The 19,190-nt window shown below is 35.6% G+C and overlaps 2 protein-coding genes across 4 annotated transcripts in view; both read left to right on the top strand.

The window, feature by feature from the left end:
• Positions 1-19,190, top strand: part of LOC136028245 (uncharacterized) — a 306,509-nt gene that overhangs the window by 126,674 nt on the left and 160,645 nt on the right. The window lies entirely within an intron of this gene.
• The window catches only part of LOC136042166 (glycine receptor subunit alpha-2-like), an 85,611-nt gene that overhangs the window by 59,396 nt on the left and 7,025 nt on the right, over positions 1-19,190 (top strand). The window contains exons 6-7 of the mRNA XM_065727126.1: positions 3,605-3,687; positions 12,474-12,605. Coding sequence (XP_065583198.1) covers positions 3,605-3,687; positions 12,474-12,605 — 215 coding nt within the window. The remainder of the gene's footprint in view (positions 1-3,604; positions 3,688-12,473; positions 12,606-19,190) is intronic.

Below are 19,190 nucleotides of genomic sequence, written 5' to 3'. Positions count from 1 at the left end.
ACCAGAAAACAATTCCACTCAACCTTTTACGGATAGATTTTCTAGGCTGGCTGCCAAAAAGCCAAGATTAACTTTAAAAGCTTGTTTGTAAATGTTTTTATTTTATTTGAATAAATTGTCTTTTTTCACCTAGCTTAATGTACCAGTCCTAGTTGAGCTTCCTTGAAGTATTGACGGTAGGACTGTTTTGAAAATATTTTAGTTTTAAAAATTTTATTTTAATGCGAGTTCTTTTGAAATAGGGGTTGAAGGGTTGAAATATTCATTTAAAGTTGCGTTCCACAGTCTTATATAAATAAAAACCGTCCCCATTGTTCTACTTGTTACTTATGATGGAAAGGCAGTACGGTCTTCGTTGGTATTTACTTTACTAAAAAAAAAAAAAAAAATTTAAATGTTTTCACTTTTTCCTCTTATAGTTTTAAAACAATTTCTATATGTATATTAAACTGACAATTAATGTTAATTTTTTCAGAAAATTACAAATTATGTTTTTAGTCTTGAGAAGGCATTGGAGTTGTCAGCACTTCTTATGTCAATATATACTCGATTTGAGTTTGACTCGGTTATTTATTATAATTTCTATTCGTTTTGAGTTTCATTTATTTATTGATCTTAATTTGTGGTAGTTTTACGCTTGGAAGATTATTTGACTTTATTTCGGCTAATTTTTGTTGTATTGGAGCTGTTTACTTTTATTTGAAAACCTATTTTACGGAAAAAGTTTTTTTTTAATTAGTCAAACAGTCCGTGGTAACGAACTGTAGTAAGGAGCGACCCGGCTCAATAGTAAACAAAACTCTAAAAAACAGAACTTTGATGCTATAAGATATATCAAAAGAATCGAATTTTTATGCTGATTTTATATATATAAGTTTCATCAAATTTAGTATTTGTCATCAAAAGTTACGAGCCTGAGAAAATTTGCCTTATTTTGGAAAATAGGGGGAAACACCCCCTAAAAGTCATAGGATCTTAACGAAAATCACACCATCGCATTCAGCGTATCAGAGAACCCTATATAAATTTTCAAGGTCCAATCTACAAAAATGTGGAATTTCGTGTTTTTTGCCGGAAGACAGATCACGGGTGCGTGTTTATTTGTTTTTTTGTTTTTTTGTTGTTTTTTTTCCCAGGGGTCATCTTATCGACAAAGTAGTCCTAGAATGTTGCAAGAGGGCTCATTCTAACGGAAATTAAAAGTTCTAGTGCCCTTTTTAAGTGACCAAAAAAATTGGAGGGCACCTAGGCCCCCTCCCACGCTCATATTTTTCCAAAAGTCAACGGAACAAAATTCTGAGATAGCCATTTTGTTCCGCATAGTCGAAAACAATAATAACTATGTCTTTGGGGATAGCTTACTCCCCCTCAGTCCCTGGGGGAGGGGCTGCAAGTTACAAACTTTGACCAATGTTTACATACAGTAATGGTTAGTGGGAAGTGTACCGACGTTTTCAGGGGGATTTTTTTGGTTTGGGTGTGGGGTTGAGGAGAGGGGGCTATGTGGGGGGATCTTTCCTTGGAGGAATATTTCATGGGGAGGAGAAATTCAATGAAAAGGGTACAGGATTTTCTAGCATTACTATTAAAAAAATGAAAATATAAACGTGAAAAAGTCTTATCAATTGAAAGTAAGGAGTAGCATTAAAACTTAAAACGAACAGAGATTTTTACGCATATGAGGGGTTCTAAAATACTTTAATATAAAGAGGGAGGTATTTAGGAGGAGATAAATACTTCGCTCTTTATGCTAAAGTATTTTTAGTAGTTTCAACTATTTATTCTACGACCTTTCTGATTCAGGGGTCATTCTTAAAGAATTAGGACAAAACTTAAAATTTAGTGTGAAAAGCGAGGTATTAACGAGGGGACAAACCCCCTCAAATATATAATCAAAAATATAAGAATATAAAACTTTGTTACGTAAGTTAATTCTTAAGTTACGTATATTTTTTACTAATAAAAACGTTCGTTAAAAATTAAAAGTTCTAATTGCCTTTTTAAGTAACCGAAAAATTGGAGGGCAACTAGGCCTTAATTATCATGCAAATTTTATTTTAATAATTTATATACGGAGAGCCAAAATCAAACATGTATTAATTCAAAAACGTTCAGAAATTAAATAAGAAAAACTAGTTTTTTTAGGTGAAAGTAAGGAGCGACATTAACACTTAAAACGAACAGAAATTACTCCTTATATGAAATGGGTTGTCCCTTCCGCAATCCCTCGCTCTTTACGCTAAAGTTTGACTCTTTGCCACAATTCTACTTTTTAAAACAATTAAAAACTTTAGCGTAAAGAGCGAGGGATTGCGGAGGGGACAGCCCATTTCATATAAGGAGTAATTTCTGTTCGTTTTAAGTTTAATGTCGCTCCTTACTTTCAGCTAAAAAAAACTAGTTTTTTTATTTAATTATTAGTAAAGACAGTGGAGGCAATGGAGATGTAAAGAGTAGAATAACTAAGGCCTAGGACGTTGTTTTTGTTTAGCAGTTGAAAAAGCTAGGGAGAATAGGAAGGTAAGTCTGTGAACCAATAATAGAAGATTGGAAGCTACAGTGATGACGGTGGTCAAGTACGGTCCTGAAGCGTGGGCACTACAAAACACGGAAGAGGAGCAGCTAGATGTTTTCCCAGAGAAATTGTCTATGGATTGTTTTGGGTACCCAACTGACATACGGTATCTCAAATAGTAAGTTGTAAGGAAAAATAGGCCTCAGTCCTGTTTCCTGGGGCTATAATGAGAGCAAGAATGGGATGGCTAGGACGCGCTCCGATGATGAAGGATGACAGGTTTTCAAGACTTTATCAAGTCTTTATCGGCCAATTGTCTAGGGCCAAACGAAAAGCGGGTTGTTCCCAAGTGGGATGAGAGGATGTAGTAAGGAAAGATCGAAGGCAAGTAGGAACTTCTTGGAAGGGTATAAAAGGGAAGACTTTGAATAGATTGGGATGGACGAGGAGAGTCCGTAGCTGTTTTTTCCTCGAGCGGCTTAGTGCTGTAGTTAGTTGTTGTAGTAGTAGTTTTCCTGCTTGTTGTAGTTTTCATTTCTTCATCAGTTATAAATTTGTGGTCCTAACAGCGTAAGCGAATTTTCCTTCAGTTTACTTTTACTATTTTTAGACTGTGTTTTCTAGGCTAGGCAAGGTCTGTCTGGTGTTACTTTTGAGATTAATTTCATTATTTAACTATGGTAATACTAGCCACAGTGAATGATCCAGCCTTATGTCAAGCCATACAGACCCATTCCTAGGGTGGGTGGTGCCTGGGAAGAAAATTAATTGCAACGTCCCCTTCATGACGCAAATATAAGCAGAATCAAAATAAAAAAGCTTATTTATTTGGGCGATCCACAGCCCCCCCCCCCTCTGCCACCCAGCAGCAGTTGTTGAGGTAGCGGACACAGTTTCTCCCCCCCCCCACCCTAGGGATGAGTCGAAAGCCATAGTACATATTAATAGATGTTACTATGGTTTGCTCAAATTATTGAGAATTTAAGTAAACCTGTTAACTCAGATCCATTTTCACAATTTAGGAAAAACATTGCTATAAGCGAAAATACTATTAACATAAAATTAATAATTTAAGTTCCCACTTTCTAGGCTGTCACTTCTTCTATCTTGCCCGATGAACTTTCAGAACTATCCCCATGACACTCAGCAATGTGCCTTGAAGATTGAAAGCTGTAAGTACATTCTCGATATAATCTATCAGCTAACTAATTTTAAAGTACCTCTTGTGAACAGTAAGGACCCTGTGCCCATCACATTTCTTTCTGTTAATCCACCATTTTCTGAAAAGGAGTCAAGCTTAACAGTAATGAGCTTTCTATCCAAAAAGAATATTTTCATTTATTTTGACGTCAATATCATCAGCTCTTTACGAAGCCTAAGTAATTCTTTAGACTGCACTGTCTTTTCGTTTACAACTGAAACAAGCGTAAACTAAAAAGTTATTTTTTTAGTGAGTCAAGTAAAAATAAAAAATAAGCTTTTTAATACGAAAACAATAATAAAATTCTTAGTATTTCTGCTCTACAGCCAGAAACCTTTACCAACGGAAAAAAAACTCGCTTAAAGAAAACAAAACTAAATAACAAACAAATAATAAAGAAATAGACAAAGAACACGAAGAAAAACACGAAAAAGTGTACAAAAAAAATAAAAACTTACGTTAAAAAAAAAACAATATGGTAAAATATCGAATTCCAAAGAATAAAACGTTAAGGCAAGATGTCTGCTAAACACATATTGTTTAACGTCTGAATCCTTTTCTATTCTGGGATTCCAGCAAACTGAAACAGAAAAGGCAAAGATGTAATTCCGAAAAAAACATACAAGGAGGTGTATATAGATTCCTGATTCTTATGGAATAGTAGCGGATCCATAGAAAAGGGGGACGACTTCCCCCGCCCCCTCTATGGTATGGGCGAAAAGTTCTATCATTAGATTTCTGGGACTTGGCTGCGAGGTCAACTTTTGGATCAACGAATCTTGGAAAATAATTTGATGACACTTGGTCTGCCTGCTTTAAGTCTTAAGGGAACTGTCCAGAGCTGTTCATGTCACCCAAACTAACAAGGCATTTTGTAGCTTGTAATCTCGTAATCATAAATCGTTGAAACTTCTAAACGAGTGCAGGTCCAAACCTGGATAATCTGTGAATTTTTAGTAATATCAGGCACAATGTATTTATTAGATATAAGTTAGAAATGTTATCAAAAACTTCAACGAATAACACGGGCACAGTCATTGATAATAGCTAGTAGTATTAGATAAAATTTTATTTTTAATAGGGGTATTTTAAAGTTGGAGATATGATGTAGAAAATTGTGCAGATGATTCATGACAAAGATGTTAGGTTAGGTTACTTAGGTTACTTGAAAGTAAATTTAATTATAGAGGCATCTTCTTGATTTAGGTAGGATTAAATAAAAAAAACTAGTTTTTTTAACTGAAAGTAAGGAGCGACATTAAAACTTAAAACGAACAGAAATTACTCCGTATATGAAATGGGTTGTCCCCTCCGCAGTCCCACGCTCTTTACGCTAAAGTTTGACTCTTTGCCACAATTCTACTTTTTAAAACAATGAAAAACTTTAGCGTAAAGAGCGTGGGACTGCGGAGGGGACAACCCATTTCATATACGGAGTAATTTCTGTTCGTTTTAAGTTTTAATGTCGCTCCTTACTTTCAGTTAAAAAAACTAGTTTTTTTTTATTTAATTTCTGAACGTTTTTGAATTAATGCATGTTTGATTTTGGCTCTCCGCACATAAATTATTGAAATGAAATTAGTATATTAATTTTTTTTGGCTAAATGGCTTTCTCTTAGTTTTGATCAGACGATTTTGAGAAATAAGGGGTGGGGAAGGAGGCCTTGCTGCCCTCCAATTTTTCGGTTACTTAAAAAGGCTACTAGAACTTTTAATATTCAACGAACGTTTTTATTAGTAAAAAATATACGTAACTTAAGAATTAACTTACGTAACAAACTTTTATATTCTTATATTTTTATTATGTGTACGAGGGGGTTTGTACCCTCGTTAATACCTCGCTCTTTACACTAAATCGTAAGTTTTGTCCCAATTCTTTAAGAATGACCCCTGAATCAAAAAGGCCGTAGAATAAATAGTTGAAATCACTAAAAATATTTTAGCATCAAGAGCGAGGTATCTATCTCCTCCTAAATACCTCGCTCTTTATTCTAAAGTATTTTTAGAACCCCTCATATGCGTAATAATCTCTGTTCGTTTTAAATTTCAATCCTATTCCTTACTTTCATTTGAAAAAACGTTTTCATGTTTATTTTTTCACTGTTTTTTTTATAGTAATGCTAGAAAATCCTGCGCCCTTTTCATTGAATTTTTCTTCCCCCGTGACATATTCCTCAAAGGAAAGATCCTCCCACAAAGCCCTCTCCCATCAACCCCACCCCCCAAACCAAAAAATCCCCATGAAAACGTCTGTACACTTCCCAATAACCATTACTATATGTAAACACTGGTCAAAGTTTGTAACTTGCAGCCCCTCCCTCAGGGATTGTGGGGGAGTAAGTCATTCCCAAAGACATAGTTATTATGGTTTTCGACTATGCTGAACAAAATGGCTATCTTAAAATTTTAATCTGTTGACTTTTAAAAATGAGCATGGGAGGGGGCCTATTTGCCCTCCAATTTTTCGGTCACTTAAAAAGGGCACTAGAACTTTTCCTTTCCGTTAGAATGAGCCCTCTCGCGACATCCTAGGACCACTTGGTCGATAAGATGACCCCTGGGAAAAAAAAAAAAAAATAAATAAATAAATAAACACGCACCCGTGATTTGTCTTCTGGCAAAAAATACAAAATTCCACATTTTTTAGATAGGAGCTTGAAATTTTTGCTATAGAGTTCTCTGATATACCGAATGCGATAGTGTGATTTTCGTTAAGATTCTATGACTTTTAATGGATGTTTCCCCCTTTTTTCCAAAATAGGGCAAATTTTCTCAGGCTCGTAACTTTTGATGACAAAGACTAAATTAATTGAAACTTAATATTTAGAATCAGCGTAAAAATTCGAATCTTTTGATGTATCTTTTAGTATCAAAATTCCGTTTTTTAGAGTTTCGTTTACTATTGAGCCGGGTCGCCCCTTACTACAGTTCCTTACCACGAACTGTTTGAAAAGAAAATAATTCGGTATTTCGAGGCTTCTGACATTATTACTCCTTTGCGGAAGTTAGGCTCAAAATTGAAAAAGGATTATAGTTTTTCTCTGGGCCCCTTCCACCTCTTAGTTCGTTTATTTTCCCGTTAGTTTTCACCTGTTTTCGCTTTATAGTTGTGTTATCTCTTAGCAGTAGTTATGGTTGTGGTATATATGTTTTATCGCTCGTATAGTTGTGTTATTTTCAAATTATACTCCATAATAGAGAGGCTCCGAACACCCAGCATTGTATATTAAGCTCTTAATTTGACGTTTTTTTCTAACGTGACCAGATTCGTCCTGCGCCCTTTTCATTGAATTTTTTTCCCCCATGGCATATTTCTCCAAGGAAAGATCCTCCCACATAGCCCCCTCCCTCAACCCTACCCCCAAAACCAAAAAAATCCCCCTGAAAACGTCTGTACACTTTCCAATAACCATTATTATATGTAAAGACTGGTTGAAGTTTGTAACTTGCAACCCCTCCCCCAGGGACTGTGGGGGAGTAAGTCATCCCTAAAAACATAGTTATTATGATTTTCGACTATGCTAAACAAAATGGCTATCTCAAAATTTTGATCCGTTGACTTTGGGAAAAAAATGAGCGTGGGAGGGGGCCTAGATGCCCTCCAATTTTTTTGGTCACTTAAAAAGGGCACTAGAACTTTTCATTTCCGTTAGAATGAGCCCTCTTGCGACATTCTAGGACCACTTGGTCGATACGATGACCCCTGGGGAAAAAAAAAAAAAAAAAACAAAAAAACAAACAAATAAACACGCACCCGTGATTTGTCTTCGGGCAAAAAATGCATAATTCCACATTTTTGTAGATAGGAGCTTGAAACTTCTACAGTAGGGTTCTCTGATACGCTGAATCTGATGGTTTCATTTTCGTCAAGATCCTACGACTTTTAGGGGGTGTTTCCCCCTATTTTCCTAAATAAAGCAAATTTTCTCAGGCTCGTAACTTTTGATGGCTAAGACTAAACTTGATGAAACTTATATATTTAAAATCAGCATTAAAATGCGATTCTTTTGATGTAGCTATTGATATCAAAATTCAATTTTTTAGAGTTTTGGTTACTATTGAGCCGGATCGCTCCTTACTACAGTTCGTTACCACGAACTGTTTGATACAAATTATTTAGTACAATGATGATGAATATACTAAAATACCCAGTGGGAAAAGTTTTAGCAGCAAAATGGCAGGGTTCAATCAAATGAATACTATATACTTAGCAACTATTCCGCCTATAATAAATTATCGAGAGGTTTCTTGAGATGTCACTGAGTCTAAGAGAAAATGAACTGAACAGCTATTGGACTAGGCCGATTGAAAAGCATTAATGAAGGTTCTGTGCCTATAGTGCTTATTAGGTATATACTCCCTTTAAGAGAGCAATAGTTGCTTGTGCAGGCCTATGTATATTTTTTTTTTCTTGAGAACGACTCGACAGTAATGGATGAGGTTATGCCAGCACTGTAGATACGATCAAAATTTTACCAAGATAAGTACTTTCAACTTGCCAAACTATCATTATTTATAATTAAGGTGGATGCAGCGGAACTTCAAAAGTAGAATGGTCAAGATGTACGATGCTTTTCTGAAAAAAAGCCTTATTGAAAAAATGTAAGAAGCAAAGCAAGACACATACCTTAAGATTAGAATATAAGACACCATGGTAATTGCAGCTGACCAGTAGGCTATTGCTGTTAAACATGAGTGGCCTGAAATACTAAAAAAGAAATGTTAGATGTTTTCCAGAGGCGCTGTCTAAGGGTAGTTTATTGATCATTAAAATATTCGTTTGAACGACTGTCTATCAAATAATCAGTTGTAGAAAAATAATTTTAAGATTAAGATTTTTGTAAGTTCTTTTGGCAATCCAGTAGGAAAAAAAATCCAAACGGGACTGAATATCTCATAGGAAAAGATTTAAAGGAAGTGTACACTTCATGACAGTGAGTTAAAACTACGACTTTAGCCATTGAGTATAAACAAGACTTAAAAAGTTAAACTCATATAGTAACAAATGAGGTTAGTAGTAAAAACTGTCCTATGATACACCTGGTCATTCCGTCCAGCTGCTGGTCGTCTTGCCTAGCGTCTGGCCATGAGGCATTGTATTTTGTGAAAGACGCAACTGAGGTTGGATGGATTGAAGCCAGTAAAGGCTGCAAAAATCATACAATGGGAAGAAAATTTCCCTTGGTGCTGATCGTGGTGCAAGAAAGCCTCCCATAAGGAGTAATCCTAGGAAGAAGATCAATATTCTATTAATAGAGCATGTTCTGAGGATCATGCTCTGAAGTGGCTGAAGTGCCACTTCCTTCTAGGGGCTGGTAATTAGCGGACGAAGCCCTCTTAACCTTTTGGAACGAGTATTAAATGCCGAAGGCGGGGTAAAGGTGTTGATTTCCGTCATTATATCTTAGACCTTAGATCCTCCTGTGCCTCCAAAGGTGCTTAAGGCATCTACAAGCAGCCGCAAGTCATCCCTCATGTGCGCCACAGCAAGAACATCTTCCCACGTCGGTTGAAGGGAAGCATTTATGTTTCGCAGGTCTGTCTGATAGGTGCGCCTGAGTGTATTGCGCGGCCTGCCTCTTCTTCTTCGTTCTTCAGGTTGTCTCTGGATCGTCACTTTTGGGATCCAGGATTCATCCATACGAAGTACATGCCCCAAATATTTCCACCGACGTGTCCAAATGACATCTGTCACTATGGGCTGTCTAGTCATCCGTATCACCTTCTCATTAGAAATTTTTTGTGACCAATGGATGTTTAATATTCTCCGGAGACATGAATTCTCGAAAGCTAGAATTCGTCTTTCTTGGACGTTATTCAGATAATAGGTTTCAGAAGCATATAACAGGACGGGGATGACGTTGCTTTTGAATAGACGAAGTTTGAGTCGGAGGGAGAAGCTCTGCAACCTCCATACCGGTTTCAGTCTATTGAATGTACCGGAGGCCTGACCGATGCGGCATGGTGTATCTTTTACTGTAAAACCCGTATTTATCCCTGTGCTCCTAGGCATTTAAAATGTTGAGCCTACTCAGTGTTCTGGTTATCGCATCTCTAGTCCCAACTAGGGACAACTAGTCCCATAAGTTGGCCTCTGTCACGTACAGCTTCTAGTAATTTTTGTACTCTTTGTTAACAGGCCTCAATGAGCGTGATATCGTCGGCAAAGTCTAAATCATTAATTTGGTGTTCTATGTTTAATTTTATGCTTCTGGTGCCAGTGCTACGGAGCAAATTTTCAATGGCTAGGTCAAATAGGGAAGGTGACAAGACACAGCCTTGTTTAACCCCATAAAGGACAGGAAAGTATCTTGTCCTTCCTTCTGTCGTCTTAACACGACATTCAGAGTCTTCGTATAGAGCCATTATGATGGCTACCAACTTCTCGGGGATCCCATAAAAGGTTAGTAGTTTCCATAGAGTATCACAATGCACCGATTCAAAGGCCTTGTCAAAGTCTATAAATAATATGTACAATTTGTTTTGCCACCCTCGGCTATCATCTATTAGCACCCTTAGCGTGAGGATCAAATCGGTACATGAACATCCTGGTCTATAGCTATGTTGCTCTTCTCTCCAATACTTGTCGAGTGGACTCTGTATTCTTCGGAGGATTATTAGTGAAAGAAATTTGCCAGGTACTGATGACAGACTAACGCCTCTCCAATTCTAAGGTAGTGATTTATCACCTTTTTTGAAGAATTTTATGAGTGTGCAGCGCTTCCAATCTGTTAGTACTTTTTGTGTTATCCAAATTTTTGGAGTAAGCCATATAGACATGCATGAACTGATTGTTTACTTTATCAATTCCGCCGTGATACGGTCTTCACCTGGTGCCTTGCTGTTTTTCAATTTCTTTGCGTATCAGGCGGTGGTCTATTCAAAAGCTTTTCAAAATGGTTTGCCCATGTCTCGTCAATAGCGTATCGCTTGGTGATGAGGACGCCATCAGAATTTCTTACAGGTCCATCTTGAATCGGTTTCTTGCCTATTATTTCATTCGTTATTTTATAAAGGGTTCTAAAGTCCCCTCTCTTTGCTGCATCTTCAGCTTGTATTACTTTTTGCTCAATGTAGTTTCTCTTATCTGCCCGTGCACTTTTCTTGATTTCTTTGTCAAGTCTCCTATAGTCGCTTTGCTTGTGTATTTGTACACTTGGTGCATGGGCATTTACGAGTTGGCTTTTTATCTTTTTCCTTTCAGCCATCGTCCCATCTCCTTTGGGAGAGCCATTCATAATTCAGTTTTGGACGGTACCCAATTGTTGATTCAGCCACTTCTTGATAGTAAGACTTCATGTTCTTCTCATATTGTCTCACAATCTACATCTTCAGGCGAAACAAAGGTTTCAAACTTATTGGATAATTAGATATTGAATAACATATTCGGTTCTCTGTCTTTTAGCTTTGCTGATACGAAAAGTGGTTTTGCAGGTAGTGGGCACCTTCCTGTGTGCTTTTTTAGTTTCAAAAGATTGGTGGCTTCTCTCTATCACCAGATCATGTAGAAGGGCAAAATTAATCAGTAATTCCCCGTTATCATTTCGCACTCCGATACCATGCTTTCCGAGAACCTCCAGGCAGAAAATGTAGTCATTTCTAATTTTGGCGTTAAGATCTCCCAAGAGGCATATCGCAGCATGTCTTGGTATATCTTTAAAAACACCTACTAATTCATTGTAGAAGCTCTGCTAATCCTCTGTGGATGTTTCATTCGTGGGGGCATAACATGCTACTACGGACAATTTTGCGTGACAACCGAGGAGTCCAGCCGTTATTATTCGTGATGATGTTGGGGTCCAACTTAGTATAGCTTTGACAGAAACGCATGTTAGCAGAAGGGCTACTCCTTGATCTCTTGACGCATTGTTACCGCTGTATTTTATATTATAATCTTTGTCTATTTGTTTTTGACCCATACTCATCCATCGTACTTCAGAAAGAGCTAGGATATCAATTTCATATTGAATCATCTGCTTTATGACTTGTTCTGTCTTTGAGAGTTGGGGTATAATTTTCACGGGGGACATCGGGATAGGATAAAACAACGGTGGATTCCCCGACACTACGAGGGAGGGCTCTTTTACAAATAGAAAAAAAAACAGATACACAAGCCCTATACTGGAATACATCGATGGCCCAGTGGCTATTGATGCTATAACATTCATTGGGGAAAAGGGATGGAGGCATTCTCCATCTCTCGTAGACATTTTTTTTTGGATTTGTCCAGAATAATAATATCACTCATAACAATGATAATGTAATAACGAAAGCCTCCAAGAGTTTTTTACTTGGAGAACAGACATTGATTGGAGAAGCGATTTCTAGGATGATGAAAGGCTTTAGAAACTTTTTACATCTCTTCTGCTCTTCTGAAGAATCTCTGACCTTTTGAACAGGTTACATGTTTGAATAAAACTTCATCTTCCACTTTTCACTCTATTACTATTTAGCCCGTTTGAAGTTACCAGAGCATATGAGTAAGCTGCCTGCGTAACAATTTATATTCAGCTGAGAAAGTTTTCAGAGAATTCAACCTTGCTAACTTTTAAGAATAGTAAGAATGAAGATAATGTATTCTAATAGGGAAGCGGGCTAGTAGGCGGCTGTCCAGGTCCAGGTCTGTCTTTTTTTTTCAGAGTAATCTATCCTCACATAACTCTGATTGCTAGTTACTTTATTTAAGTTCAGTAAATATCAACATCAAAAGTTCAGGGAACTGTTCAATTTTTTTTTTACTAATATGTTTTATTTCAGTATCTCATACGACCGACGATCTTGTTTTTGCGTGGGAAGACGAAACTCCTCTAGTAGTGGATAGAATTGAACTTCCCCAGCTCGATTTGGTAGAAAATGCTACAGGAGATTGTACTCACGTATATTCAACTGGTAAGATATATATATATATTTATATATATATATATAATATACTATATATATATATATATATAATATTATATAATATATATATATATATATATATATATATATATATATATATATATATATATATATATATACATATATATATATATATAGAATATATATATATATATATATATATATATATATATATATATATATATATATATATATATATATATATATATATATATACTAACTGATGGGGTAGCGCTTCGCGCCACCCCAACATCTAGTTGGTGGGGGCACTTCACCCCCCAATCCCCCCTGCGCGCGTAAGTCGATATATATATACAACATTCATAATATACAACATTCTTCGATATCCCATTGTCTGTGCATATAAACAGATTGTCAGGTTGTCCATGGGAAAGACAATTCGTATTCAGATATATACCTCATTATTCTAATGATTGCCCTTGAGCTTTGTTGATGGTGATTGCTAATCGAACATTCCCTGTGTCCCCGTCGTCATTTATATATCCCCCTGTGCCTCCAGCATCCCCGTTGTAGTTGTGTCCCGGTCGTCATTTATATTCCCAGTATCCCGGTCGTCATTTGTGTCCCAGTGTCCCAGTCTGTAATTTCTCTTTGAGTGTCCCGGTCGTCATTTATATTCCCTGTGTCCCGGTGTCCAGGTCGTCATTTGTGTCCCGGTGTCCCGGTTTGTAATTTATCTTTGAGTGTCCTGGTCGTCATTTATATCTCCCGGTCGTTATTTGTGTCCCAGTGTCAGTTTTTTTTCTTTTTCAGTTTTTAGTTTTCTTAGTTTTTTTTAGTAGTTTTTAGTTTTATTTCATTTTAGTTTTTTTGTAGTTTTTACCTTTTTTTAGTTTTTTTAGTTTTTTTCTTTTTTAGTTTTTAGTTTTTTACCCTTTTTTAGTTTTTTTTAGTTTTTTAGCTTTTTTAGTTTTTTTAGTATTTTCTTTTTAGTTTTTTTTTTAGTTTTTACCTTTTTTAGTTTTTTTCTTCTTTTCTATTAATGCTAAAGCCAAGGTTCGAACCTGGAACCTCTCGGACATAGAACATGGAACATAACGCTTTACCAACTCAGCTACTTCGGCTTGAATACATTTATCTTTTTTAGTTTTTTTTTTTAGTTTTATTTTAATTTTCTTAAGTTTTCTTTTTCTTCTTTATTTTTCAGTATATTTCGATTTTTAGTTTTTTTTCTTTTGTTTTTACCTTTTTTAGTTTTTTTTCTTCTTTTGTATTAATGCTAAAGCCAAGGTTCGAGCCTGAAACCTCTCGGACCTAGAACCTGGAACATAACGCTTTACCAACTCAGCTACTTCGGCTTGAATACATTCGTTTTTGAATTGGAATATGATGAAATAATTCAGACGTCATATGCGGACCGACAGACAGACACACAAACAAACAACTTCTTTTGTATTGATAGATATATAGATATTAAAATTTTCTGTTTCAACGATCTTCTTACAATTAAGAATTTGTCCTTGAACGATTTTCTTAAATACTTATAATGACGTCATATACTAAGCATCGTCATAACAAACATGACGACAATTAACTTCTTGACGATATACAGCTCAATCCTTATAATGACGTCAGTCGACAGACAGACAAACAATTTATTTATATATATATATAGATATTATATATATTTATATATATATAAAAATAAGTTGTTTGTCTGTCTGTCGACTGACGTCATGTTTGTGTGTCGACTGACGTCATGTTTGTCGACTGACGTCATTATAAGGATTGAGCTGTATGTCGTCATGAAGTTGTTTGTCGTCTGACGTCATGTTTGTCGACTAACGAAACTACAGACCGGGACACCGGGACACAAATGACGTGTTATGTCTGTTATAACGTAATAGAGGCAACAATCTTGACAGGGCCTTTTGAGGGTGAGGCTTTTCTTATTCCACGCATTCTCATGATTCCATTGGATCTGCCTTTTCAACCTAAAATATTGCAATTCCCAATTTGATTAGCATATTTAGTTTTCAGTCCAGAACCACTAAAGCTATTATGTAAATATCAAAAATATTTATGTTGTCTGAGCAATAATTTTTAGTTTTTATTTCAAAATAGAAAATTACCTGACAATTTTAGAATTATATCTATCTATATATATAAAAATAAGTTGTCTGTCTGTGGATCAGGTGGCGTCATGTTTCTGTGTCGACTGGCGTCATGAAGTTAGTTGTCGTCATTTTTGCTATGACGGTGACGTCATTAAAGATATTTAAGACATATATGTTCACGTAGAAATCTATTAATGGTTAATTTTAAAATGACTGATGAACTTACAATGGCAAAAGCCGATGAAGATGCTCAAAGAGTCTATGCCAAAAAACTTGCTGCTGATAGAGAAAGTCAGAAAAGAAAGCGTGCCGAGGAATCAAAAGAACAGCAATGAAACAGGCTTGAGGCTAAAGAACACAAAACCGCACAGTTAGATGAAGATCCACCTGGACAGCGAGAGTCAAAACATATCAAAACTGAAAATGATAGCGATGATGATTGGGTTTGGGATCTTGACTTGGATAAGGTCATCAATGCCTACCAGATTTTAGTTAAAAAAACAAAGGTTCGGCGATATGTATTTCATAAAGAAGCTGAAAAATAAAGAAGAAAAAGAAAACTGAAAAAAGAAAAAATGTAAAAAAACTAAAAAATACTAAAAAGAAAAAACACTCAAAGAGAAATTACAGACCGGGACACAAATGACGACCGGGACAGAGGGAATATAAATAACGACCGGGACACTCAAAGAGAAATTACAGACTGGGATACCGGGACACAAATGACGACCGGGACACAGGCAATATAAATGACGACCAGGACACAGGTATTTAAGAATATCGTTCAAAGACAAATTTTTAATTGTAAGAAGACCGTTGAAAGAGAAATTTCTAATTGTAAAATGACTGAAGAACCTACAATGGCAACACCCGAGGAAGCTGCTCAAAACGAATGTATTCACGCCGAAGTAGCTGAGTTGGTAAAGCGTTATGTTTCAGGTTCTAGGTCCGAGAGGCTCCAGGTTTGAACCTTGGCTTTAGCATTAATACAAAAGAAGAAAAAAACTAAAAAAGGTAAACACTACAAAAAAACTAAAAAGAAAATATATATATATATATTTATATATATCATCTTTTCCACAAAAATAATAATTTAGTGCTTCTGCTTAAAAACAGCAATCGAATTGATGCCTCCTGATACGCAACTATCAACAAAGTGGCAATCGTTGTGGTCGGTGATCAGTTCTTACCTCGAGATAATATTCTTTATAGGCGAAACAATCAGTTGACAAGAATTGCTTAAACTCATCGATGCTACGATGCCCTACAATATCCTGACGAATATAAATGACGCCCGGGACACTCAAATAGAAATCACAGACTGGGACACCGGGACACAAATGACGACGGGGACACAGGGAATATAAATGACGACCCGGACACAGGGACACAACTACAACGGGGACGCCGGGGGGCACAGGGGGATATATAAATGACGACGGCAACAAAGGAAATGGTCGATTAGCAATCACCATCAACAAAGCTCAAGGGCAATCAATAGAATCATGAGGTATAGATCTGAATACGGATTGCTTTCCCATGGACCATTATGCGTTGCATGTTCAAGAGTCGGTAAACCTGACAATCTATTTATATGCACAGACGATGGGACAGCAAAGAATGTTGTATATTCGCAAGTTTTACGTAGTTAAAAACATATATATATATATATATATATATATATATATATATATATATATATATATATATATATATATATATATATATATATATATATATATATATATATATATATATATATATTCACAGGTGGGACATAGGGACACAACTACAATGGCGCGTAACTAATATGGCGCGTAACGACTTACGCGCGCGGGGGGGCTTGGGGGGGGGGGCGCGAAGCGCCCCCACCAACTAGGTGTTGGTGGGCTAGTATATATATACATATATACTAGTATATATATATACATATAGTGTATATATATACTATAGTAGTATATAGTATATATATATATATATATATATATATATATATATATATATATATATATATATATATATATATATATATATATATATATATATATATATATATATATCTTATATATATAAAAATAAGTTGTCTGTCTGTCTGTCGAGTGACGTCATGTTTGTCCGCATATGACGTCTGAATTATTTCATCATAAACCAATTCAAAAACAAGAGTATTCAAGCCGATGTAGCTGAGTTGGTAACGCGTTATGTTCCAGGTTCTCGAACCTTGACTTTAGTATTAATACAAAAGAAGAAAAATACAAAAAAAAATACAAAAAATAATACAAAATACAATATTACAAAAAAAACTAAAAAGCTAAAAAAAAGATAAAATACTAAAAACTACAAAAAAGGTAAAAACTACAAAAAAACTAAAAAAAAAAAACTAATAAAAAACTAAAAAAGCCTAAAAAACTAAAAAAAAACTAAAAAAAGGTAAAAAACTAAAAACTAAAAAAGATAAAAACTAAAAAAGAAAAAAAAAACTAAAAAATAAAGGAGAAAACGAAAACTAATCAAAATAAAAATAAAAAAAAAACAAAAAAAGTAAGAACTACAAAAAAAACTAAAAAGAAAAGAGAAAAAACTAAAAAAGCTAAACAAAATGGTAAAACCAAAAAAAACTAAACTTAAAAAAGGAAAAAAACAAAAAATTATTTCAAAACTAAAAAAGAAAAAAACTAAAAAAGGAAAAAACTGAAAAATAAAGAAGAAAAAGAAAACTAAAAAAATAAAAAAAATACCACTAATAGGTAAAAACTACAAAAAAAACTAAAAAGAAAAAAGAAAATAAACTAAAACAGCTAAAAAAAGGTAAAACCAAAAAAAAATTAAAAAGGAAAAAAAATTATTTCATCATATACAAATTCAAAAACGAATATATATACAGACCGGGACACCGGGATGCAAACGACAACCGGGACACCGGGACACAGGGAATATAAATGACGACCGGGACACTCAAAGAGAAATTACAGACTGGGACACCGGGACACAAATGACGACCGGGACACAGGAAATATAAATGACCGGGACACAGGGACACAACTACAACGGGGACGCCGCGGGCACAGGGGGATATATAAATGACGACTGGGACACAGAGAATGTTCGATTAGCAATCACCATCAACAAAGCTCAAGGGCAATCATTAGAATCATGAGGTATAGATCTGAATACGGATTGTTTTTCCCATAGAAAATTATATATTGCATGTTCAAGAGTCGGTAAACCTGACAATCTATTTATATGCACAGACAATGGGACAGCGAAGAATGTTGTATATTCGCATATAGGCGTGCCAAAGAATCACAAGAACAGCAAGAAAACAGGCTTGCGGCTGATAGAGAAAGTAAGAAAAGAAAGCGTGCCGAGGAATAGCCAGAGCAGCCTGTAAATTATCGCCTGGGATTCAGGTACCAGTCGTTGATTATAGCCCAGTCGATGATTATAGCTTGAGTAGATGTGTTCAAATCGGGACTATGTCTAAAATTTGTCCCTATTGCAAGGCCTTGAAATTCAATGGTGAAACAATGGGAATATGTTGCGCCTCAGGAAAAGTTAAACTTCCTCTATTCGCTGCACCACCAGAGCTATTGAAGACTTTGCTTACTGGAACTACGTCAAAATCTAAGCGTTTTTATCTCAGAACAGAAAATATAACTCATGTTTCCAAATGACGTCGTTTGGTGCCCAAATCGAAATTCCAGATAAATTTATGCCTACTTTCAAAGTAAAAGGGCAAATTTATCATAGAGCAGGGTCCCTTCTACCATTCTTAGGCGATAATCATAAATTTTTACAATTGTACTTCATCAGTGATAGAAATTCTGAATTGAATGCACGTTGTGAAATTTCTCCCAACGTTGAAAGGACAATCGTATCCCAATTCTTTTCCACGAAAATAATCTTCCAATCTTTTCCACGAAAATAATAATTTAGTGCGTCTGTTCAAAACAGCCATTGATTTGATGCCTACTGATACGCATAAAATTGTTATTTCCGCTGACAAAACGCCTACTGGTGAACATGTGCGTAGATACAATGCTCCAACTATCGACGAAGTGGCAATCGTTATGGTCGGGGATCAGTTTTTACCTCGAGATATTATTCTTCATAAGCGATACGCTCAGTTGGTAAGAGTTGCTGAAACTCATCGATGCTACGATGCCCTACAATATCCTATCATTTTTTGGGATGGAGCCGACGGCTATCACTTTAATATTAAATTGATGAATCCAGCCACTAACAAAGAAATGAATAAGAAATGCAGTGCAATGCATTATTATTTCTATAGACTAATGACTCGGCAGGATGAAGACAATTATATTTTAAAATGCCGTCAATTGTTTCACCAATATGTCGTTGATATGTATGCAAAAATCGAATCAGAAAGTTTGCTATATATCCGTCTGATTCAGCCCAAGCTCCGCTCTGAACAATACATTCATTTGCGAGATGCAGTTGTAAATGACGGTAATATCACAAACGTTGGAAGATT

Source organism: Artemia franciscana, chromosome 1 (assembly GCF_032884065.1).
Source record: "Artemia franciscana chromosome 1, ASM3288406v1, whole genome shotgun sequence".
NCBI lineage: Eukaryota > Metazoa > Arthropoda > Branchiopoda > Anostraca > Artemiidae > Artemia > Artemia franciscana.
This window is presented reverse-complemented; position numbering and strand designations above follow the sequence as displayed.